Source organism: Lonchura striata, chromosome 12 (assembly GCF_050655825.1).
Source record: "Lonchura striata isolate lonStrDom1 chromosome 12, ASM5065582v1, whole genome shotgun sequence".
Taxonomy (NCBI): domain Eukaryota; kingdom Metazoa; phylum Chordata; class Aves; order Passeriformes; family Estrildidae; genus Lonchura; species Lonchura striata.
Genome location: NC_140714.1, coordinates 1509079 through 1534301, shown reverse-complemented (window position 1 = coordinate 1534301; position 25223 = coordinate 1509079). Strand labels below are relative to the sequence as shown.

The window sequence follows — 25223 nt, the reverse complement described above, 5'->3', positions numbered from 1 at the left end:
CCCTTGAACTCTCTGTGCCTGCAGCAGCATCCCATAGCAAGTTCCTAAAGACAAATGGACATGTTCTTCTGCATTGGAAACTTCCATGATTATCTTGTTTTTGCCAGCACCCCTTCAAATCCAGTGAGCTCTTTACAGAGCTTGGTCACTATTTTTGGCTGAAGGCCCAAAAATTGGAGCACGTAATGACAGGACAAGGGGGAATGCATTCCAGCTGACAGAGAATAGGTTTAGGTTGGATATTAGGAGGAAATTGCTCCCTGTGAAGGTGGGGAGACTCTGGCACATGGTGCCCAGTGAGAGCAGCTGTGGCTGCCTCATCCCTGGAAGTGTCCAAGACCAGGTTGGATGGGGCTTGGAGCAACTCGGACCGTTCTGGGATGCTGTGAGCTCCTCAGCCTTTGAAGAACTGACCAAGACCCAGAATCAAACGTAGTCCACAAGCAAAAACGTGCCCTTTGGTATTTGGCATTTGGGAGAGGAATGTCTCTGAGGGGCAGCCTCCATTCCCTCCCTGGGCAGCCCATTCCCGTGTTCTCCCCCAGGGCTGCTGCTCGGGTTTATCCCTCAGTGCTGGAGCTATTTTAAGGCCCACTGTGTGCAGAGCTGCTCAAGGTGCTCAGCAGGCAAAGCTCTGCCCCTGGCTCTGGTGACAGCCCTTCTGTCACTGCCTCGGAGCCGCTGCAGCCACTCACAGCCTCCTCCTGCTGAAGCCATCCAGAGATTAGATTCGATTACACAAGAATTCATTAGGATTATCTAATGATATTCGGCACCGCTCCTCTGCCAAATTCCTGATGAGTAATGGCTTGTAGTATTGCAGCCATGGAGGAAACCCATAAAATTCTGTTCTCTGACCTTCACTTCAGTTCCTGAGTCACGGGCTTCAGCTGCTGCATATCCTTGCTCCAGAGCCACAGCTACAGCTCCTCTGGAGGTATTTTTAGTGGAGAGCCAGTGCAGGGGAAGTTATGTTGATTCCACACTGGCTAATCTGGACTTGTTCCCATTCACCAGTGTTATCCTGCTGCTGTAGAGAGGGAGACAAGCGAGGAGCAGGCACCATTCCTACCTGTTACCCACGGCAGCAGGTGGGTGTGGGTGAGAGTGAGTGGGGAACTGCTTCCTTCACCTAAATCCCAGTTAAAGTGATGCAGTTGTTCTGCAGGCAAACACTGCACCTACCCCTGCATGGCTCTGGCTGCTGCCAGCCAGCCACGGAGGGGAGGAAAAATAGGGTGGAACTGTGAGGAATAACCTTGGCTAATATTTCAGGACAAATAATTATATAATACAATAAATAACTGAAAAATCACTACTTTTTATTCGCTGCTGGTCATTCTGGCTGAAGTTGTGATGTCTCCCGTGCTGTGACACCCCCATGCTGTAATTTTAGTGAAGAGGAACTCCAGTGGCACTCGCTGTTTCCAGAGTTTGGAGCCGTTCCTGCAGAGCAGCCGTGACTCTGCTCAGCCGAGGGCTCACACCTGAGTCACGGCAGAGGTGACAGCACCTGTGCAGGCAGGTGCTCACCTCAACCCTCACCTCCCCGCTATTCTGTGTTCCCAGACAGCGCTGACTCCTGGTTTACTCAGTATTTACCCAGTGGTTACTCTCGCAGCCTCTGTGCCCGGTACTCCCGTACGCTCGCCCTCTGCCCAGGGCTCTGTGCGGAGTCCCCTGGACCAAAACACATCCGCGTCCCCAACCGGGGGGGGTTCGCCCCCATCACTGACCGCACGGACCCGGGGATCTATCTACATCACTGACCGCACGGACCCGGGGGTCCGTCCCTGTCCCTGACCGCACGGACCCGGGGATCCATCCCCGTCCCTGACCACACGGACCCGGGGATCTATCTACATCACTGACCGCACGGACCCGAAGGTCCATCCCTCTGACTGAGCGCACGGACCCGGGGGTCCATCCCCGTCCCTGACCGCACGGACCCGGAGATCTATCTACATCACTGACCGCACGGACCCGGGGGTCCATCCCTGTCACTGACCACACGGACCCAGGGATTTATCTACATCACTGACCGCACGGACCGGGGGTCTCCGCTGTCCGCTGCCCCCGCCCGCAGCGCGGCGCGGGGCACGCTGGGAGCTGTAGTCCCGCGGGACGCGCCCCCGCGGCGGCGCGGCGGCGGCGGGACTCGGTTACCCGGCGTGCCTCCCGGGCTATTTAAGGCGCGGCGGCGGGCGCGGAGCGCAGTGACCATGTGGACGCGCAGCTAAGGCGGCGGCGGGCGCAGCCTCCGGGAACGGGACCGCCGCCGAAATGGAGCTGCCGAGCCGTCCATAGCCCGCCCCGCCGCCTCCGGAGCCAGGTACGGCCGGGAGAGAGCGGGCACGGCTGGGCAGGGAGGGAGGCGGTGAGCGGCCGTCGGGGCAGCCCCGTCCCGCAGCCCGAGGGATGCGGCTCGGTGCTGGGCGGGGATACCCGGGGATGCAGCCCGTTGCTAGGCGGGGGTACCCGGGCACGCAGCCCGCTGCCGTGCAGGGATGCATGCCCGTGCTCGGCGGGGATGCCCGGGCAGGCAGCCCTGGCAGGACCGGGCAGAGACCCCTCCGCCGTCCCGCAGCGCTGCCGGAGCGGGGTCGCGTCCCCCGGCCCGCCGCGGGCTCGGCGCTGCAGCTGCGTGCCCGCTCCAACTTTGCCCGTGGTTTTGCCCCCGTGCTCGGGGCTCGGCTGCGAGGGATGTTTGGTGTTATGTAAACACTCGTGAGCGCCGATGGGGACTTGGCTATGGGCGATCTTCCTCTTAAATGGTCAAAAAGCGGGCGGCTGTGGGTGGATGTTTCGGAGGGTCCCGGTGACTGGCCTGACAGGCCAAATATTTGGCTGTTTCCTGGACTACAATAACTGGACCTCGGCGGGGGAAGGGGTGGGGGCACATGTGCATTCCCCGTGCGTGTACGTGGGATTTGCCACAACGCCGAGCGGCTTCCCGGCTTGGTGCGGTGCTGCGGGATGCTCGGGGCTCCTCCGGCGGGGCAGGGCTCGCTGTGCCTCTCGCTTTTCCCGCAGGGAAATGCTCCAGCTGCGGCTGCCTCAGCCCTTCCCCTCCCTGCCCCAGGTGGGTTCGCTCCGGCCGCCGGAGTTTGTCTGAAAAGACTCCAACAGGTGAAAGGCTGGAGTTGAATTTATCGCCGTGCCACGGTTCTGTGCCTGCTCCGCCGCAGATGGATTGGGCTGCGGTCCTGCTGCTCACAAATCAGGAAGGGAGAACGTGGCTAATACAATCCAGATCTTTGCCTGATGAAGATTTAGTGACTGCAAGTCGTGTAGGGAGCAGCGTGTGTGGGAGCTGCTGGTTTTGTTTATTAGTGAGGGTCGGTACCTGTGCATGTGTTTTATTTCTTGAAGTGCATTTAGTTATTTGCCTTTGGGGCTGTTTTGAGCCTGCTGTCCCAGGACTTGCAGCCGTGTTGAGCAGGAGGGTTGGCTGACTCCGAGGCCCATGGTGGAGCTGTTTTCCTTGCAGGGCTCAGCTGTGGCAGTGCGGGATGCCATGTGAGGCCAATATCCCTTCCTTCCCCTCAGTGCTTCCTCTGGAGCCGCTTCATGGGCTACCAGGTGCTGGATTTCTCTTTGGTTCTTTTCTGTACCTTGATTTACACCCATTTCCTCACGCAGCAAGTATCCCATGGTCTGAATGCCTGGTGGTTGTGCTGGTGGAAGCAGTTCCAGCATTGCAGGGTGTCGTGGCTGGAGCAGAGCTTTGGCTGTTCAGTGGGTGGAGAACGCTGCTGGCATCCATCAGGCCAGAAGTTTAGGGGTCACAGGACACTTGGTGAAAAAAATGTGGGACTTGACCACCGTGGGACTCAGCAGCTTGAGCTGGTGTGAAGCTGTAGTGCTCAGTGTGCCTAAACCAAAACAAGGAGTCACTGTGAAAACAAAACCACGGTTCTAGTGTGTTTCAAAACAAGCCGATGCTGAGCTGATTATTTCTAATGTTTTCTTTAAGCCGCCTCTTATTTGTCAATAACAGGGGTTTTTCTTGTTAAAATACCTTATTTCCCCAAGATTAAAATGTTTGCTTAGATGAGGGTTTTTTCCCACCATCTGCTTGTTTTGCAGTGTTGATTAAGCCTTGAAAATAGTTTCCTCTTACCAGGTTTCATAAATTAGGAAGTAAACAAACGGGAGTAAGTTTGCTTTGCCCTTGCAATCATGGGGTGGAGCTTAGCTCGGGGAAATGGTTTTTATGAGATGTGCTAATCCTGAACACCATCGTTGGAGGGTGGAGGAGGCCTTAGTGAAGAGCACAGGAGGGGGAGCATTTGATTTATTTCTTTGATGGTGGTTGGTGGAGCTGCAGGTTTGGATGAATGGAACTGTCCTGGGACTGATGAAGACTGATGAACAGAGTGGAGGGGCTGTAAGGGACACTTGTGATCTCTGGTTGTACATGAGCAGTGTAATTTTGGGAGGAATTCTCACTGAAAGGGCTGTCAGGCATTGGCAGGGGCTGCCCAGGGAGGCTGTGGAATCCCCATCCCTGGAGGTATCCAAGCAGCACTTGGGGACAAGGGGAGGATTGGGCAGTGCTTGGACTCGATGATCCTGGGAGTCTTTTCCAGCCTCAGTTTTGTAACATGATGTTATCCACAGCAGCACCAATCCTCTCATGTTCCCTCAACAATTTTGGTGTAGTGTAGTCTAGAAAATGCACAAATTGAGTTAAAGTGAAGAAATAATTTCAAGTCCTGGCAGCTCACAAGTGAGGATGTTGCAGCCTAAAGGGAGAGTTGAAACCATGCTGTGCTGCTGTGTGGTGTGAGGTCCTGCTCTATTTGTAGTGACTCCTCTGCTGAGGACAGCACTGAATGTCCCTGACAGCGTGGCAAGCACCAGAACAGGGCACCTGCAGGGGTGGCAGGTTTGGGGTGAATTTTGGGCATCCAGCTCCTCCAGTACTGTGTGTGTGCCAGAGAAAAGGGAACAGCCCCAGGAGCTGGTCAAATTGGGGTGGTCCAGAAGTCTGTTCTGGAAGCAGAAGCTCCCTTTGGCTGCTTCTTGTCAGATGAGCTGGTCTCTCCTGGTAAATGCTGAAATGGACAGCATTGAGGTGGAACTTCTTGTTCAGTGCTGTCAAGCGGGATTAAAGCAGATCCCAAATCTCCTGAGCCCTTGTCTGGTACCTGCCCTTGAATTAGAACCATCACAAGAGCAGGTGCTGCTTGTTCTGATGAGCTCTTGGGGCAGCTGTAGCTGCTTTTGGCCACCTGGGCTCGTTTGTGCCCAGGCAGGCAAGAGACCAGTGCCACCTGAGCTGTCCCAGCACTGATGTGGCATCAGCACCAGGGCAGTGCCAGTGCCTGTCCTGGGCACTGCTGGGGCACCTCCAGTCTTGGGAACAGCTCTGGGACCCTCAGTGCAAGAAAAACATTGAGGGGCAGAGATGGGAATGGAGCTGGGGAGGGTCAGGAGCAGCTGGGAAGGGGCTCAGCCTGGAGAAAAGGAGCTCAGGGGGGACCCTGTGGCTCTGCACAGCTCCTGCCAGGAGGGGACAGCCAGGTGGGGATGGGCTCTGCTCCAGGGACAGGGACAGGAGGAGAGGGAATGGCCTCAAGCTGGGCAGGGGAGGCTCAGCTTAAAGATTAGGAAAAATAACTTCACTTGAAAGGGTAATCAGACACTGAAATGGGCTGCCTGGGGAAGCAGTGGGGTTCCCATCCCTGCAGATGTTCAGAGACTGAGCAGATGTGGCTCTGCCTGACATGGTTGGGTGGGCACAGTGCTATCAGTTCAACTCAATACCTGGAAGGTCTTTTCCAGCTTCCATGACCCTGCGATCCTGCCTGGTTTGTTGGCTGTGGTGGTTCCCCAGTGCACAGCAGACTCCTTTGGAATATCTCATGTGTCAACTTGCAAAGTGTACTGGGAGTCTTTGAGACATTATTACCCCATAAATACAAGATCGTTGTAGTTGTAGGATTGTCTTAAAGCCAGGAGGAATCTCAGGCTCCCGTGGGAGGTGGGATGAGGGTAGTGGCTCTGTAGTAGCTGGTAGACGAGCTGCTGGCTCGCCCGTGGGTGAGTGTGAGGGAAGGCGGCCTCAGCAAAGCAGCTTATGGAGACCAAAGGGTTTAGAGGCAGAAAATCATGTACTGCAAGAAGGTTATGTAAATGTAACATCTCTGCCACAATGAGACTGTGCTGTAAATCCTGGTTCCTAAAGATCTGCATAGTGTATGTCCCAAATTAGTTTCTTCTGCTAAGATAGCAACAGAAAGTGAAGGTGCTTGGGTGGCCTGGAGCCTTTTTTTGGTGCTGTTTGTGTGTGAGAATCAAAATCTGGGTGTCAAAAGCTGCCCGGTTTTATCCAGTGGCCTGTGCTGGGTGGGGCCAGGTGCTGCTTTAGAGGCTGGAAGAGCTGTAGAGGGTCCCTGTGCTGCAGGGCTGGATGCTGGCTGTGCCCGTGGCTGTTCCAAGTGTGTGCCCTTCCAGCGAGCTCTCCTGGAGGCTGCTGCAGGAGCCTGGGTGCCAGAACTGCACGAGCTTTGATCTGGTTTGATATTCCTGTCTGATTTCTGCTCCCCACGGACACTACAGAAGGACTACAGCAATTATTGCCTCGTTCTCTGGCTTGGCACGAGCAGGCAGTGGCTGGGGATGGAGGCAGATCCCTCTTTCCAGGGTGCTGCAAGTACTTGTTAGATGGGCAGAGGGCAGCCAGAGGCTCCTTGTGTGATTCTTGCTTGTGCTGTACTTGAGAAAGAATTTCCAGGTCTTCAGGGCACTTGTGCTTTATGGGACCAAATTTGCTGAGAAAAGCCGTGGCTGCTTCATCCCTGGAAGTGTCCAAGGCCAGGCTGGACAGGGCTTGGAGCAATGTGGAGTAGAGGAAGATGTCCCTGCCCATGACAGGGGGTGCAATGAGATGATCTCCATGGTTCCTTCCAACACAAACCATTCTGGGATTGTGTTCTGTGAAAAAGATGAAATAGAAACTACAGGAACTGTAATTCAAGTGAGGAAAGCTGCAACATTCAGCTGTGGATTCCAAACTCAGAGGAGTTTCATTTTCATGCTTGTGGTTTTGGTTCTCAAAACTTGGATCAGAACTTCCTAGCAGCGTTCTATGGAGAATAAAATGTCAGTTGATATTCAAGTTAACCCTGTGGAGAGAAAATGGGTTGGAAATGTGCGTGGAAGTCTGTGGTACTTGGGGATTTGTTGCTTGTGGCAATGTGATTGCATCCTCATGTGCCAGAACTCCAACATGAAGAGTGCTGCAGGAAGCTGAGTGTTCCTAGCTCACTGATGATATTCCCTGGAAGTGTCCAGGGCCACACTGGGCAGGGTTTGGAGTAACCTGGTCTAGTGGAAGGGAGTGGAACAACATGATCTTTCAGGTCCTTTTCAAGCCAAACCAGTCTGTGCTCAAAGGAGGGGGAGTAGCTCTGAGAAATGGAAATTCCAGATGTTTCTGGGTTAAGATATTAGGTAATGCCTCTGCTTCTGGACTAATGTGATGCTGAGCTCTAAGGGAAGAGGCTTGGTTGGTTGAAGCCAGTGTCACAATGGACACAGGCAGTTCATCCTCTGCTCGTCTGGTGCTTGATCTTCTGTGGTCAGAGGATGATAATCTCTGAGCATGCAAATGGAAGACATTTCTGATCATAGGAGGCCAAAAATGGCTGCTGCTCAAAGGCTATACTTTGTTTTTTATTTTATGCGATTGTTTAGTAGCAGTTTTGCGTGAAACTTGTATAAACATTTCTTTTGTCCCTTGGCCCACCTGTCCACCTCTTCAAAAATTCAGAAATCTGCCAAGAAGTTGTGAAGAAGGAAGCTTTGTTTGCAGTCCAGCTCTGTCCCATCTGCCTCCCACTCCAAGGAGAAACACATGGCCACAGATGCAGGCTCAACCTCAGCTGGCTGATGGCGCTTGATCCGAAGGGTTAATTGGGAACTTCTGATTAAAATAATTAAATAACTCTGCAGTCCTTGGCCGCTCCTCTCTTAAGCGTTCAGCAGATTCGGATGCTAATGCTCGTGGGTGGTTCAGTATTTTGAACCTTTGCCTTCTGGAAAATTACAGTTGGGAGGCCAACAGGTACAAGGCAGCCTGGGAACTGGAGCCTTCATCTGTAACGCAGCCTGGCCCATCGGGGCTTTGGAGCTCAAAGTAGGTCCCTTGGCCACCAGTGGCTCTCCACACGTGCTCATCATGTGCTGGCAGTGGCTCCTCCTCTTGGGCTGGTTGTCCCGGGCGCTGAGGTTTTATCCAGAGCCGGGAGCCAGCGGAGGTGTCCGGGAGGGACGCGCGGCGCACGGGAGGGTCCTGCCTCGCCTCGGGGACAGCGCAGCCCTCGGAGCCTGCAGGGGCTGCCCAGCGGGACACCGGCCTTGGCTTCCCTGCCAGAGGGGACCCAGCCCTGCCGGGGGACGCCCTGCCCAGCCCAGCCCTGGAGACCGACAGAGAGCCCGCCATGGAGGAGAGGGAGCCCCCGCCGAGGTGCGCTGCTGCCCGGGGATGGGGATGGGGACAGGGAATGAGCAGCTGCAGGGGATGGAAGCTGCTCCATCGAGGCACAAGTGAGGAAACCGCTGGGTTCAGTGAGTGTTGAGTTTGCTGTGGGGTGCAGGAACCAGCCCCTGCTGCGCTGAGCCCTCAGCAGATAGCTGGCCACACCAAGTGACATTGGGACTGTTCCGTGCCCTCTTCTTCCCTGGCCATCCTTGTTCCTTGGCCAAGCTCCAGCTGGTGTAATAAACCAAGCTTGCTCTCTTTCCCCATGACTTTGGTTGTCCTGGTCCTTGTGGCGTGTTCCAGCTCTCTCCTGATTGAAATATGCTGGAAAACATTGTGTGCTCATCGGGGCCTCGTCCAGAGGCTGACATCCAGGCTGCCTCCTCCCAGCAGGGCTGGAGCCAGCAAGGATGGACTTCAGGAAGTATCAGCTTCAGCAAGTGCTCCTTGCTTTTAACAGGATTAGGAAGATGCTGTCAGGTCATACTTAGTTTGGAACAAAAAAATGTTCTTTTTCCCCTGACAGTGTGTCTCTAATAGAGTTTCTTTTTCCAGCTGTCTGCAGATGCCTGTCAGTAGGACCTGTCAGTCATGTTTCTTACCTCAGTCAGTGGCTGCTGTGTAAGGGATTGCTGTCAGAGTGAAACTTCCATGCTTTTGACTTGAATTTTCTGTATCTAGCTTGTTCGGTTGCACTGGGCAAATAATTAAAAAAAAAAAAAAAGCAAATGCCCTTTCTAAGGAGAAAAGAACATTGTGCACATTTGCTTTCCTGTACTGAGGTTTTATTGAGGTTAAAGTTACCAAAATGAGTTGCTTTATCTGTTTTCTTAACTGCTGTTGCACCTATGAAATAGTCACTTCAGAATAACTCTGTCACTGATGTGATAAAAATCTATTTATCTGTGGAGTGGCAAATAGTATGAATAGAACGTCATTAACTCGGCCCTCATCTTGCTGTGTGAATTTACACTTCTCTCCCTACTTATTTTTAGAGGAAGGGGAAGCGTGTGCTTGATTAGATGTGCAGTGAGTGATCTCCCCCCTGGGAGTGGAGGGGAGTGTGAGCTGCTGGATGGGGATTTGGGAGACCTGGATTCAGATCTGGGCCCCGACTCTGACCTGCTGCGTGTCCTTGAGAAAGTCACAGTGCTCTGCTGCTCCCTCCTTCCCCTTTTCCCCAGCCTCCATCTTGCCTGTTCAGCCTGGAAATTGGAAGAAAAAAAATCTGCATTTTAAGCGTCAGGAGGAAAAATACTTGGTCTGCGAAAGTGCATTTCTCCTCCTTAATCTAACGGTTCATCAGCCACCCATGTGTGGCAGACAGCAGCCTCCTGGACATGAAAGGTTGCAGCTGAAGGGAAAACAAGATCCTGTGGTAGATAAATGCACTGCACTGATAGTTTATTTTTTAAAGGGTAATCTCTGAAATGGAGCCCCATGTGCATAGCTGAACCCTCCCAGCGCTGTCCCTTAGCAGCAGGTGAGAGGATCCTGGTGTTCAGCACATGGCCTGCCCCACACATCCCAAAATCTCTTCATTTTCCTTTCCCTGGCGAGTGCAAAGAGCTCCTTTCAGATTTGCTAAGCAGAGGCTTTGCAGATGACAGAGCTCTGTCCTCAGCCCCAGCACGGTGATTATTCACCGGGTGAGCTTTTAAATAAAGCACTTCCTCCCCTCTTCAGCTGTTCTAATGGGATTCTTAGGAATCTTTCCTGGCGTCCTCGGGGAGGAAACCTTCTTTTTTTTACTGAATGAGAAACATCAGGTTTGGGTTCAGATTTTCAAGGTGGCTGCACCTGTGAAAATACAGAATGCTCTGTGGGTGTTATCCAAAAAAAACCACATAAAGTCTTGATTAGTCTGTAGGGCCAAATTTTCAGCCAAGTAATCTGGTAAAATTTGGATTTACCAGATTATCTAAGCACTGGATTTTCAGGATAATACAGTGTTTGGTTGCATTTTAAAAATGTTAATTTGCTTGGCCCGATTTATCAGTATTAATGACCCAATTCAATTTAATTCAAACACAGACTTACCTGGTCTTGGGGGTTCTCAGATCTGTTAATTTCTGTTAATTTCTGTTAATTTCTGTTAATTTCTGTTAATTTCTGTTAATTTCTGTTAATTTCTGTTAATTTCTGTTAATTTCTGTTAATTTCTGTTAATTTCTGTATGATTCTGCTTATGCCATTAAGCAGTTCTTTGTGTTTGCTTCTTTGTTGTCTGTCTACCCTTAAACTCTGGTCTTGCTTCTGTCAAAAACTGAAACAGAATTAAACTTTCCCTCTGGAATTTCCTGTCGGCGGTAATGAAGTTGAAACACTTAAGTACAGTTTGAAATTCTATTCTTAAACGACCGAGATAGTGAAAAAGACTTTGATAAAGTGGTGCTCCAGTTTTGATAGCAGTACATATAAAATTGCCAGTGTTTATTGAATTGAGCACTAAACCACAGTGCAAATCTGCCAGCAGAGACCTGAGTGCATCCTGGGACTGCAGGGCACAGCAAGGAGCTTTTTTCTTACTCTAAACAAACATCATTAGAAGCATCTTGGAAAGACACAGTAATTTGTATCCCAGTTGCTGGGAATCGAGCAATCAGCAATAAGACGCATTTGGGCTTGTTTATCTTACAAACAGGATTATGGGGTAAAGAATTAAAATCCCACACGAAGCAGACGTGCGAGACATGCAATCAAGGAAGTAGCTTTGAATTCTTTGAAAAAAGCCTTTTCAGAAATGCTGGGGATGAGGAATGACAGGGCAGGGATGTTGTCACACAGTCCCCACCAGGAGGGACTTCAAACGGGGCCTTGGCTCCGCTCTTCAAGGAGAGCAAACTCCAAGCATTGCTCTTGAAACCTGCTTTTTCTGACTTAGCGTCGGGAGTGAGCTGAGTGATGGGAGAAATGAGCGTGAAATGTTTACAGAGCGGTTCATTTCCCACTCGGAGCGGTTCAAAAGGCAGCTGTCTCATTAGGTGGTTGATATTAGCGGTGGGTTTGATTTCGTGGCATTTTCGCTGTTAATCCTGCTTTGACTGCCATGTGAAATGTGTTTTCATGAGAAAAAGGATTGAATTTCAGGGGTTATATTCAATTTATCCTGGCTTATTCAAGGCCATTAGGCTGAGCATATGCTCTGTTTGTGCCCTAAAATCCAACAGAGTCCTGGGAGCTGGTGGGAACCGTTCTGGGTCTGCAGAGCTTCTCCGTGGCTTTGGGGACAAACCGTGGTCGAGGGCTTGTCCAAACCCTTCCTTTGCCTTTCAGAGCCAGTTCTGTTCAGTCCTTTTCACTGTAGGAAACGCAGCTTCTTTTGAAGGTACACACAAGGTGATCTGGAGTAAGAAATAATCAGAATTAAGCTCTTAGCTGTGTCACTTTCTGTCCAGTCAGAAGATCAAACTCCTGGTGGTGTGGTGCTCACCAGAGCAGGGGGCAAAGTGCTGAAAATCCTGGGCTGAATAGCAGATTTTCCTGGCTTTAATTCTCTGCCTGAAATTAGCTAATTTCTAATGCATGTGCAGATCCAACCCCATAGAGCAGAGCTGGCAGAAAAACTTGTAGGTCAGTTCCTTGAACTTCACATGAAATCCAGCAGAATCTATTTGAGTCAGTTGCTTAACCAGAAACTTGATTATTGTTTTCCTGTGCAGATAAGCTGTATAGAAAACATACTGAGACACTAACTTTGATATAGACATGAGGAAACAGTCACCAACAGAATTATAAAGATTCAGGCTTTCAAGGCTTTAAAAAAATACTGTAGAATGTGTTCGTATTTCAGGAATTTTTTGATGTCTATGGGCAGATATAGTTAATTTCTCAACGTGCAGCCCACTTTTAGTTCATGGTTCTTTTGTAGCCTGGCAAGTCCTTCTGTCTGTTAAAATTTGAACCTTCAGCTTAGTGGGAAAATAACATTATTTTTACAGCTTGGGTTGCTGCTGTTGATGTTGCTGCCACCTGAGTTAAGCTGCTTGGAGAAACCTGACTTGATTTTTGCTAGATAATGCCACACTTATCAGTGCTTCATCTCTGATTTTTTTCAAGTGAGTTTACCTAGAGGGAATCTTGTTTTCCTGCAGTGTTTAAGGGGAGGAGGAGGACAATGCTCCCTGGGTAACGCTGCCGTGTTTCAGCTGGAACAGGATGAATTTCCTGCAGGAATCCCCTCTTGCAGGACTGTGAGAGTGCCATTAAAACTGGGATTATGCACAGAATAACTGCAAATATTCTCTTAGGGCCGTCCCCATATCTAGTATAAATCAGTTGCTCTTGGCACTGGTATATCTAAAATAAATAAATAGTGGGGTAATGGTTGTATTTGTCTATGGAGCACAATTGCCTTTCGAGCAGCGTGACTGTGCTGTACCCAGGAGAGCCAGGTACTGGGAGGGTGTGAAAATCCTCCTGTCCTGCACTTCCAGGGGGTTCTGATGGTCATCCCTGGCTCTGGTCAGTGCCTTGGGGAGGGCAGTGTCCCCTCCACTGCCAGGGGACACCCACGGATGCTCTGAGGGACATGTGCAGGAGCCAACCTGTTCTCCTCAGTCCCTGTGGCCTCCCTGTGCTGTGAACTCAGGATAAATGTGCCAAGGCTTGACAGATTTTTACTGCCTCCGCTTCTGGCTTGTCCTGCTGAACAAAATAATCAAAAATGACCCCCACAGAGGTCTGATTTTGGGAGGATTCGCGTGGTCAGCTGTTGTTGACAGCATCTTTTAGAAAAAGGTTTTCAAACTGGGTACCTGGGAACTTTGCTCTTAAAAACTTTCCAGTTCTACTTTTTTGCACATTAATTTCCCAGTTGTCAGAGATAGGAAAATCCTCCATTTGATGTGGCTGATCATTCAGGGTGTGATGCCAGTCACTGGAGTGGTTTTGTTAGTGCCTTGTGGGGAGGCTGTAAAAAGCTTTGAAGCTCACTCAGGGTAGCAGTGACTCTGCTCCCTTCTGCGTGGGGAAGCCTGTGGGGTCACTGAGTCCCTTCTCCATCTGCCAGTGCAGCGTGGTCCTGAGCCCTGGCCAAGCTGAGAAGCAGCATTTGGAGGGAGAGGTGTCAGTGGGGCTGGTTTTGGCTGTTAAAAAATAGCCAGTGTTCAGTTTGACTATGGGGGAGCCTGAGGATAAATCAGTATTTTATAAGAGGCTCACCCCGGTGAATTGGCTCCCTGCTTCCCGAGGTGGTGGAGCATCTCCTGGCGTGTTGGAGATGACATCCCACTGATGGGTGTTAGAACAGTGTTCAGCAATCCAAGAGAAGGGGCAGTGAGGATTTACGTGGTGATTAAGCCTTAGGAAAGAAGGTTATTGTAGCCAGATCAGCCCTTTGGAAAGCCAAACTCCAGCCGAGCTGGGGTTGTGAGGAGCACAGCTCTCCTGGGGGGAGCAGCACAGGCTGGGCTTCCAGGCTGCATCCCAAACCTGGCTCTGCAGGGAGGCTTTGCAAGCTCATCCAGGAGTTCTAAGGATGACCTGGTGAAGAGCCCAGCTGTTCAATTCACTGCTTAAGAGTTACAATTTCATGGTACGGTGGGGTCTTCCTCAGTGAAGAAAATGTGAGAAAATCGAGGCTGTATCCTGGAAAGTGATGCAGGAATTTGCATGTCCATCCCTGAGCCTGGTTTTGGGCAATGGTCTGAGATTTTTTTGTTTTTTGACAAGAAAAAAAATCTCTGATGGAAGTCACTAATTTTGACCTTCCCATCCCTTGGGAAGAGCTGTGGTGAACATCTGCCTCTTGTGAGGAAAAAGTAATCCCCACCACAGCCTGGAAAGGAAACATTAATGCCAGGTAGAAAGGGTTAATTTGGGCACATCTGTGGTTTTTGTTGGCTTAGACAGCTTTTGCTTTGGGCTGTCCTAATTCAGGGCTGAGCCTAATTTTGAGGGATGAAAAGGTTTCTAGTCTGAAGTTGGTAGTTTAACATCCAAGTCAGGAAATAGGGAAAGTTGTGTTTCCAGTGCTGCTTATCCAGTCACTCTGCATATTTCTGTATGTTTCTTGGCATATATCTTAAAATAGGTAGCAGTTTTTCTGTCCACTTACCAAGAAAGAATGGGAACAGACTGTGTAACGTGCAGTGGCTGAAAGACTTGGAACTTAACAAGCAACCTGGAGCCTGAGGGTTTGGTTTTGTGTGCACCCAGATTTGATTCCAGAGCAGCTGGGACCCCTTTACCTGCATATCATCCTGGCCTGTTACCTCTTGGTTTTCCTGGATTTGCTTTTCATTGTACCCGTGACACAGATTTGTGGGGATAGAATGTCCATGGTGTGCTTTGATTTAATAATAATGAAAGTTGTTATTGCTATTCCCAGCAGCACAGGTCCTTTGGGAGTCAGGGGGGAGAGCTGGTTGGAGCTTTTTAGAAGAAAAGTGTAATTTTAGGTTTTTATTGCCCTTTCATAGCTGCAAACATCACCTTTTAGAACTCCGTGAATTTGTCCTTGTTGAGCTCCAGGCTTGCCTAACCTGCTCTTTATGCTTTTGGTAAATAAGATAATGTCCAGGGAAAGGGGATATTTATCCCTCTACAGGCAGGGCTGTGCTCTAGAATAAGCAGAATTTCCTGCTGCTCACTTCTTCTGCTCCAAGACCATTGAGAACCTCTTTGGGTGTGATGGAGGGAGAGGGAGGAGGTGTTTTGAGTTCTTTTTTCCTCAGTGTGGGAGCGTGGCCCTGGGCAGTGCTGGCTGCCAGGAGGAGCAGCTTGGAAGAGCCTTGGTGCTCCTGCTGTTTGAAACCTCAAGCACAGGAGCTGCTTGGGCCTTTTGAACTCTGTGATCAAAAAGCAGGGCTTGGGAGGATCTCCAGGACACCAGGAAAAGGGCTTGGGAAAGATGTCTTTGAAAATCCGTTCCATTGGGTTTTTATCCGCGCTTGTGTTGGCTCTTTGTTACTGTGACAGATTGAAATTCAATTTTTTTCTATATTTATTGAAATGACAGGTGGACCCTGTGTCATTTGGACTTGGGGCTTTAGAGAAAATCAAGTTCTTAATACAGCTGAAGTTGGCAACACTCAGTGTCTGTCTCCTCAGTGCTACATTTAAGCCATGTATTTTAAACCCAGGATTGAAGTATTACTGATTCCACGGGGATTTGGTTTCCTGATAAAGCATTTGACTTTGGAAAAATATTAATATTTGTTTTAACATGCAAAATCTGTTGGTTTTGCTGAGTGGGTCTTTGCCTAGTTCTAGTTTTGGGACTGCAGGTCTAAGCAGGAAGTTGCTGGTGTCATGTCAAAATTTTGTCAAAAAATGTTGCCATGACTTGAGTCAATATTTTGATTTTCTCAGGAGCACCATTCTAGCCCAAAGGAGAGCCTTTAAAGGATGCTTAAACATTCCTTTTTAGTGGCAAAGAGAGGTGGTTTAGATTTAGATCCAAATCTGGCTCTGACTGAAGCAGTGCCCTCTCCCTCTGGCAGGTGGGATGGAATGGTTGCTGCAGCTGCACTGAAATCCAGCATCCTCTGGGATGAATGCCTGCCTGTGAAACAGTCCCACGTGGAATGGGATGCCAGTAGCTGCTTGTTTTTCCCTGGTTTATTTTTCCAAGCAGGCACTCTGGCATGCTGGGTTTTCTTTGATACCTGAAGCTCCACTGTGAGAACTCACTGGGTTTTTCAAACAAACCAGCAATCAAAGGCAAAGGCTCCTGTTGCTGTAACCTCTGGTAGCTGCACCAGGGAATTCTGCCTGATTAATGTTGTGCTTTATTCTTTGTTCTTTCTTCCAGGGGCAATAAGCCAGAGATGACTGACAAGATGTCGAGCTTCCTTCATATTGGAGATATTTGTTCTCTCTATGCAGAGGGCTCAACAAATGGATTTATTAGCACTTTGGGGTAAGAACAACTGTTCTCTTGTATTAAAAAACACCGTAAGAAGGACTAGCAGAGCTCAGCTAGCTCTCCTGAGCCTGATCCCAGGGAATACTGGCTGAAGCAAGTGGATAGATCTGGCCCTGAATTTAAAAATGGCCTAAAGGAAGATGGCAGGGTAGATTTTGGGATGATGGAGAGTGTATCTGTGGCTGTGGTGCAGTTTTATGTCCTTGGTGGGGAGGAAGAACCTTGCTAGGTGAAGGGTTAGAGGGGAATGAATGCAATCCAATGATTTTCATGTTGTTGTCTGTCCCGTGTCTGTCTGTGTGTCCCGTCCTGTCCCTCCTGCCCCTTCCCCAGTCAGGGATGGACAGACCCCAGTGCACTCTGCTGACTGCACAAAGGATGTAGCATAGGCAATGGAAGTACATATATATCTAACAAAAAATAAATCAAATCCCCGAGTCAAGTGGTTTAAATACCAGTAACTCACCACCACAGCTAGTTTGGCCTTAGAATTGAGGTTTAATTTGAGGTTTTTCCTGCAAGCAAAATTGTTTTTCTCCTATCAAAGGAGAAGATGTTTTGACCCTCGTGCTTTGCCAGACTCTGAGCTGCAGTGGGGGCTGTGTTGTGCCAGCTCCTGCCCCCTGTGCTTCCCACAGAGCCCCTTTGTGCTGCCTTCCACCAGGACACGGGCAGGTGCTCTGGAGCAGGGGGAAGTGAATGCTACTCCATTAACCAAAAAAAAAAGCTTTTCATGTGGAAAAAGCACCAGCTGGCAGAGCAGGGCCATGGGATTGGAACGCAGCTCTGAGGAGGGCGAGGGAATGTTTGTAGAGGAGGATCTGCAAGCATCAGGAGCTGGGTGCTGCTTGGGGAGGAGCCCTTGCAGGGTGAGAAGCTCCAGGAGCACCTCTGGGCCCTGTTCCCATGGGTGGGAGCAGCGAGGGGCACACAGGGCTGTGCCCAGCGAGGGGCACACACACAACCTGCTCTTTCTCAGGGGCCTCAGGGTGGGTACAGTCCCAGCACATTTTTTGATGCCTACAAGTCCAGATTGCATCTGATAAATGGAGCTCCCAAGCAGGGTACAGAGACAGCATCCTGGTAAGTGCCTCGGCAGGAAAGGATGGGCTGGAATCTCACCTGAGTGACTCCAAACTAACTTGTAGGTTTAGTCCTCTAGCTATTAGGATTCTGGAAAATAAGGGGGCAGAGAAGGAAGCAGACACTGAAGATGCACCATGATCTATTATAGGAAAGAGAAGAAAATATGGGATGCTGCCAGAAAGGAGAGAAGGTATGATAAAAGCAGGGGATGTAGTAAGTAGGGTTGGTCGAATAGTATTTGGCAAATGTATTTGACAAATTTCCCAGGTCCTCGTCAAATATGCCACGTGCACTCTGCAGCCCTGGATCAGCTGTGGAACGGGCCAAATACTATCTGCTGAACACTGGCAACGTGAATTATCCCCTCCATCTGCCTATCGTTTCTCCTCCCAGTCCTGGAGCGAGTTTGGCAGTAAATAACTCCAGCCCAAGTAGAAAGTTGTTCTGCCGTGTGGTGCATGATGAACAGTTGGCAGTGGCTGTGGCTTCTGATGGCATTGCTGATGTTTTTCACCATGGGTGGTCCTTGTGGACATGACAGGCCCCAAGCACGTGTATTTCCTAGGCTCGATGAGATGTTCTCATGGCAGGCCTAAAGACCCCTCAGTGGTTGAGCCTCCTCTTTGATTTGGTTAGTGCTGTTTTAAGGTAACTGCATTATATAATGGCCACATATCTCTGAGCCTAATTTGAGCCAGAAACCCTAATTGCTATGTGAAACATGAAATGCATTATCATCTTAATAAGCCTTGGTAATCAAATTAGTTTTGTCCCATATTTAATTTAGTCTTTGTCCTGGAGAAAATTAAAGCAGCAAAGGAAAGATTTGGTGTAATTGTCCTCCAGCCCATGTGGAGTTTTGACAGTCTGATGTCATAATGATGTGTAATGACTTGTTATGTGCTTCCTGAAGGTTGAGGAGCAGATACCACTCTACATTCTAATGCTGTCCTAAATCTCTGAAGAGTCTTCCTATTGAATATTCCTATAGCATGTTGCTTAATGAGAACTTTACTCTTGCCGTTTCCCAAACTCAGTGCTGTCATCATGATGATTACTGGTGTACAATATATCCTCTTTTGTGTTTCTCACCCTGTAAAATTATCCTATTACTAGTCTGGGAAGTTCCTCTTTACTTACAACTTAATCTCACATGAGAGGTATATGTTGCACTGAGATTATCTGTATGGGATGATCAGAGTAACCTATTTCCTTGCTATTTTTGGCCCTTTGTTCACCAGAAGCAAGTGCTTCAGCTCAAATGTTAATACCATTCGTGTTGGAGCACACATATATATATATAGTACTGAGTAGGGAGAAAATCCATGGGGAAAAAGCAATTCACTCTGAATGTTTGCATATGCAAATTTTAGATGCATAAAACTGTTGAGCCCTCTTAGTTTCTCTGACCTCTTAATTTTCATGCACTTCCTTATTTTCTCTGATTGTTGTCTCAAGATGCTCCCTGCATGTGAGCAGCCTCTGCAAGGAACAACTCTCATATTCTAGGTCTCAGTCTTCCTCAAGTTGATTCTGCATGAGAATGGACCTCTCAAACCTTTGACCTTGGAGTTTTACTTTCTACGTTTGTGTAGAAAGCCTCTTTGACAGATTGGTTGTAAGGGGCCAAATTGAGTCATTTAGGATCAAATCAAACCCCAAAGTGTTTGGGTACAGGTGCAATTTTCCAGTTTGGAAAAGCCCAATTCCACCTTGATCCAAAGCTGCTCAGCAGAGCAGTGGGAACAGGAGCTTCCTAACTATTCCCTTTATTCTCTGGGATTTCAGCTGACCCTGTGGGGTTGTGCAGGGACAGACAGCTCTGTCCTGGCATTCCCTCTTGGAATCTTTTGGGTTTGCTTGTCCAGCTCCCTCTCTTCCTGGCAGAACAGGAGGAGGTTGGCTCAATCCCTCAACTCACCTGGTGTTGGCTGCTGAGCAGGAGGGGGTGCATTTGTGCCTTCCTTTCTCTCAGGAGTCAATTTTTATTGTGGCAGTGACTGTTCCTGCCATTTCTTAATACTTGAGGCGTTCACAGGGTCAGTGTCCAGTTGGCACAGCTGTCATATTTTCCTGTTCTCTATTCATACAAATATTTGCAGCGTGACTCAAATCTGTCCAAGAGGCAGGAGCTGTCCTGAGGCTGTCTGTCACCTCCCTAGAATATGGGCTGTTCTGTCTGCACCTCGAGCAGGGCACGTAAGGATGATGCAGAACACAGGAGCAATGACTGATTTATTGTCCCACCTAGCAGGAGCATAGCTCTGGGCAACAGTAACAATTAGCTGCATGCTTCTTGGAGAGATCTGGCATAAGTTGGCATTTGGGGAATGTCTTCTGCTGAAGTGGCCACTCGGATGAAATATTGCAAGTGAACGACTTTGGTTTTGTTGGCGAGGCTGGAAGGGGCTGCAGGGGGATGGAATCTCACTTCCCTGCTCATTTCTTTGCAGCCTTGTGGATGATCGGTGTGTTGTGCAGCCAGAAGCAGGTGATCTTAACAACCCACCCAAAAAATTCAGAGGTAAGTTGGTCAGACAGCTCCTCCCCCTTCTGCTTAGGAAGGATTCTTCTTCGTTTTGTGCAGTGATGTGTAACAATTTCTGACCTCTGTGCTTTCTGTAGCATATTTTAGTGTCATCTTCTTCCATGAACGACAGCTCATGAGGAAAATGTGTGTGTTGGATGTGTGTGGGACTGTGGTGGTGTCTAACCTGAGTCAGCCCCTCCAGTGGGATGGGGGAGAGAACTGGGATGGGAAGAGTATTCAGGTAGAGCAGTTCAGTAGATAAAGGAAAGCAGAATGAATTGATTCCCCATGCCCTATGGGCAGGCAGGTGTTGGGCCAAGACAAATGCCACCTCTACAGGCACTCCCAGCTCTGTATCCTGGTGGTGCCCCATGGTCTGGGACATCCCTGGCCTTGGCTGTGCCCCCCAGCTCCTCTTGCACCCCCAGCCCTTGCAGGGGAGGTGAGGAGCAGAGATGTGCTCAGCAGTAACTGAAACATCCCTGTGTTAGCAGCAGCTTCCAGCACAAACCCAAAATCTGGCTCTACCAGCTACTGCAAGGAAAACAAACTCTGTCCCAGCCAAAGGCAGGCATGAAGAAAGCTTTGTGAGAGGATGGGGTTGAGGTTGTCAGTTGTTCGCCTTTCAGATCTGCCCAAATGTTCACAATCCCTGGGAATTTGATTTTTCTCCATTCTATCACACATTCTTTCTAATTACCCAGTACTAAACCTCAGGGAAGAGGAAAATAAAAAGGAGCAAGTGTTTGCCACAACTATTGTTGTCTGACCTAATTTGACATGAGCTACCTTGGGCTTTGCTTTTTCATTCTGCCAGGAAACTTAGGCTCAGTGATAAGGAATTAGTGCTCTGCTTTTCAGTTTGGCCAGGACTGACTTCTGCAAGAAAGGCCTCAGGCAGGAAGAGAATCACTTGCTGGGATTTTGTTTGCAAAGACCTTGAATTCTTTTTTCACCCCTGGGTTGCATTTTTTACCCAGAGGATAACTCAGCCAAATATTTGACAGTTTTACAATTTTGGTCTGGATTTTATTGTTTCAGGTGTAGCAGCAACTGCATGTTTTGTTTCTTTGGATGAATCTTTTTTCCTTGGTTATGCTTTGCCTTTATCAGGCCTTCAGAATCACCACAATTTTATTCAGGTTTGGCCAGAACTGCAGGTGATTGCCCTTGAAAATCATGTACAGTGTGTGCTGCTAGTTTTGCTTGCTGTTATTTGGGCTGTTTTGGGTTTTTTTTTTTGCCATGACATGATGTCACATATAATGAAACTCTGCTTTTAAAGCGTTGCTGAAGTCTGTGAGCTCTTGTTGGTTTTTCTCCCTTTTTCCTGGAAAACTGAAGAGCTGATAATTGAAACACTAAAGAGGCAACCTGGGGAAGTTTCAGCATTCAGTGGTAAGCTCTCCAAGAAAGAACAATGTTGTTCTGTGGAGCAGAGCCTTGGCTTTTGAGGCATTCTTGATGTTAAAATTGTGTGGAAGAATAAAAGCAGGTTTGACTGAGGCTGCTGGGTGCAGGAGGAGGAGGGAGGGAGAGAGAGAGAGAGGAAAGAATGAGAAAAAGGCAATTCTTGCTAGCACAGTTTAGGAACTGCAAGTACAGAGAGACATTTGTCTGACATAAAACACCGTGGTTAGACATTGTAAATGTTCTCATATTACTTATAATTTATACAGGGAGAAAGAATGGTGTGAACCTTTTCCAACCTTTGTAGTTACTTCAGTGAAGCTTTCATGGGGAGGTTTATGCTTAATGGTAAATGGCAACAAAAGTCATAAAATTTTAGCAGGCTTTTCTCTTATTTATACACATACTTTGTAAGTGTAGTCTGAGATAAAATGCTTTCTGTGATAAATATGCTCAGAAGAAGTAATAGTGGAATTTATCACCTCATCTTCACCAGGAATGGAAAATACTCCATTTTTATGCAGCAGTTGGGTGGGGCTTGGAGCAGCCTGGGGTTTAGGGGAAGGTGTCCCTGCCATGGGGGGAACATGGGATGAGTTTTGGGGTCCTTTCCAGCCCAAACCATCCTGTGAATCGTGTTGGTCACACAGCAGCTGCAGGCTTGAGGCGTGGGGTCAGGCACTGGTGGTTAGGAAGGAATGTTCAAAAATCTTCCTGGAGTAAGAAGGAAATGAATCAAATGGAAGTGATTTGGATTCTACCCTTACAGAGGACTGGGAAAACACTTCTGTGGTTCTGTGACCTGGGTTATGTCCCTGTGCTCCAAGGTGTCCAGATGCAGGACAGTCCCCTCCTGCGAGGGACACTGAGCCTGTCACCCGTGGCCAGGCTTGGGGATCTTTTTTGGTACCATTTTTTGAGATGTGTCATTCTGAGCTTCTTAGAGCAGATCTGTCTTCCGTGGGCAGGTGTAAAACTGTTGTAAATACAAATTTCATGCTTAATCAACGTGAGGAGAGCTCTCTAGAAGCAAGATTGACTGCTTAGATATGCATAGATGACTCCAAGAAAATTCAGTGTGAAACTCAAGCCTGTCTATCCAGTGGCAGAATGAATCCACCCTGCTTTTTCCCCTAAGCACAGGTGCTTCAGGTTGTAAAAAGTCATGTTGCTAAAGCTACATTTAATGCCTTGCATCTGGTGGCAGCAGCAAGACCCTGCTCTAGAGGGTTGGGGATTTCTTTCTACTTGAGACCCTTGAAATGGAGCAGAGCTGCTGTGCAGAGTGGGGGGTGTGTGCCCATCCCCGTGCCTGCAGAGAGGGATTTGGCAGCAGTGCTTAAATGAGAGTATATTGAACTAAACACTGCTAACCTGTTGGAACCCAAAATGTCCCTCAGACATTTTGGATGTTCCTGGCCCAGGTCAGAAGCATTTGAGACCCTGGCAGGCAGCTGCAAACAGCTGTGATTTTGGGTTTGAACATGGAACGATTTACCAACCTTGCAGGGAGAACAAGAAGCCACAAAAGTTTAGATATTAGAGTAGAAGTAGTCACAAAATAGAGGGAAGAATTTCTGAGTGCTGTACAGGGGGTTTGGTTTTGTACATGGGGGTCAGAGGTTTTAAGATGAATTTGGGATTTGGGCCTGCCCTGTCCTCCCTCTTTCTCCTTCCTCACCTCCATGTTCTTGGTGATGTTGGCACTCACAGATTGGTTTAGAGTAGAAAATCACCATTTAATATAGGGAATAGGCATTGGGGAAAATCTGTAAACATGTAACACGTAATGTACCATATAAAAGATAGAAAAGCACCATTTAATATAGGTAATAGGCATTGGGAAAAACTGTGAACATGTAACATGTAATGTACCATATCAAAGATAGAAAAGCACCATTTAATATAGGTAATAGGCATTGGGGAAAACTGTAACCATGTCACACGTAATGTACCATATCAAAGATAGAAAAGCACCATTTAATATAGGTAATAGGCATTGGGATAAACTGTAACCATGTAACACGTAATGTCCCATATAAAAGAGAGCAGCAGCCCTGGGTGGGAGAGAAGAAGCAGTCGGGGTCAGAGAGGATGTCAGGGTGTGTGTGTGCCTCTGCCTGAGCTGTGAGCAAACCACAGCAGCCCCAGGAGAAAATCTTTTAGATAACTTGTAATAAACTGCCTTGAGACAACAGAAGATTTCTGAGCCTTTCTTTGGAAGCTCAGGTTGGAGGAGAGACTTTTCCAGCACACGGAGCCACCCTGAGCCAGGGTGAGCTCTGGCAGGATCCTGCTGGTGGTGTGAAAATGGCCCTGCCTGAGCAATGTGCTCCTAAAAACAGCCCCATCCCAGCTGAGGTGGGGTTTGTGTGCTGGGAAATCCCTGCTTGGGAAGGGGCAATGGGGATGTGAGCGTGGTGGGACAGCAGGGCTGGAGCTGGGAGGGATCCTGGGGACCCCAGGACTGCCTTTGTTGGCAGAAGTTGTGGGAAAAGTTGGCTCACAGATGGAGCTGCTGGTGGGGGAGCCCTGGAAAGGGTGAAGTGCATGAGGCAGCCGAGAGTCACAAAGGGTTGGAGTGTGGAGTAAAAGTCTAAGTGAGATGGTTAAAAAAAAAAAAAGAATTCCTGGGTTATTAGATGGAGAAAAGTGAAGTGCTGGATTTGGAAAGAGCTCTAGAGGAAGGTAGTGCAGCACACTCACTCCTGTGAGTGCTTACCTCCATTTATTTCACATGTTAAGTGCTGTGGTACCTCTAGGTCATCAAAATATTTATTTGATCACTGGAAGGTGTGAAGGCTGATTATTTCCCTTACTATTTTCCGTCTCAAGCAGAATTATTTAGCACCTGAGGTCAGTGGTTTGAGGTTGTATGGCAATTATGGTCTGAGATTCTGTGGATTTTTTTTTTATTCTGGCTTTCTGTGTCCACTTTAAATACAGTGGTTTCAGTGTGTTTGGGTTTTTTTTTCAAGTACAGCATTTCTCTGGCCCTTCGTGCCTCCAGCTCCAAACAATTCAAAAGTCTTCTAAAACTGCTTTTCAAAATGTGAAAACTGAAGAGTGCATTCATTAGGGCGTTTTTTTTAATGATGTTAATATGCAAGAGGTTTTTTCTTACTAAGTGTTGTAAATGTAGTGTGTACAGATGAGATTCCTGGAAGAAATCCTACTTGTATGAATCTCCAAAAAAAGAAAGAGTGTGACATTCCCTTCGTTATCTGCAGCTCTTTAAACAGAGAAGACATTTAATATTTTTATTAAGCCCTAATTGCCATTTTTGAGTGTGGCTCCAGCTGAAGAGTGGCTGTAAATGCATTTTTTTTTCACGTGCCTGGATTGATGTGGGAGCTGGAGCTGCCCCTCAGCTGTGTTTCACTGGAAGGTATTCCTGCTGAAACGCACGCAGAGCTGCTGATTCCTGCAGGGCAAGGCAGCCCTGCGTGCTGCTGGAGCTGCAGCAGGGATGGGGCTGCTGCCCTGGGCTGGGGCTGCTGTTCTGTGCTCCCTGGCAGCTGGGCTGTGCCTTTGCAGAGGTTTATTTGTGTTCATTGGTGCTGGAGCACAGCCCTGCACCAAGCCAAACGTGTTTGTTTAATGCAAGACACTGCTACTACAGCAAAACAGTCTGGCTGACAGGCTTCTCAGGAAATTCCTTACAGCTCTTTATTTGGGATGCAGAGCTGCCTGCCAGCCTCCCAGCAGCTCTGCAATAGCTGCTGGAAACTCTGGCAAAAAGGGCACTCACTGGGTTAATTTGTCCAGCAGCTCTCCCTCCTTCCAGAACATTGTTTTAGTAGTTGCTGGGCAACACTCTTTTTTTGGCAAGATGT

General features: G+C 48.6%; 1 protein-coding gene across 14 annotated transcripts in view; it reads left to right on the top strand.

Moving 5' to 3' along the window:
• Positions 1–2171: 2171 nt before the first annotated feature.
• Positions 2172–25223, top strand: part of ITPR1 (inositol 1,4,5-trisphosphate receptor type 1) — a 163374-nt gene continuing 140322 nt past the window's right edge. For 6 of the 14 annotated variants that reach the window (XM_085590252.1, XM_085590247.1, XM_085590259.1 and 3 more), the window contains exons 1-3: positions 8327–8476; positions 16248–16355; positions 19901–19971. In XM_085590252.1, coding sequence (XP_085446378.1) covers positions 8451–8476; positions 16248–16355; positions 19901–19971 — 205 coding nt within the window. In that variant the 5' untranslated portion in view covers positions 8327–8450. Of the gene's footprint in view, positions 2333–8255; positions 8477–16247; positions 16356–17595; positions 17638–19900; positions 19972–25223 lie in introns of those variants that run through there. The other 8 variants (XM_085590249.1, XM_085590250.1, XM_085590244.1 and 5 more) reach the window with 5 other exon arrangements.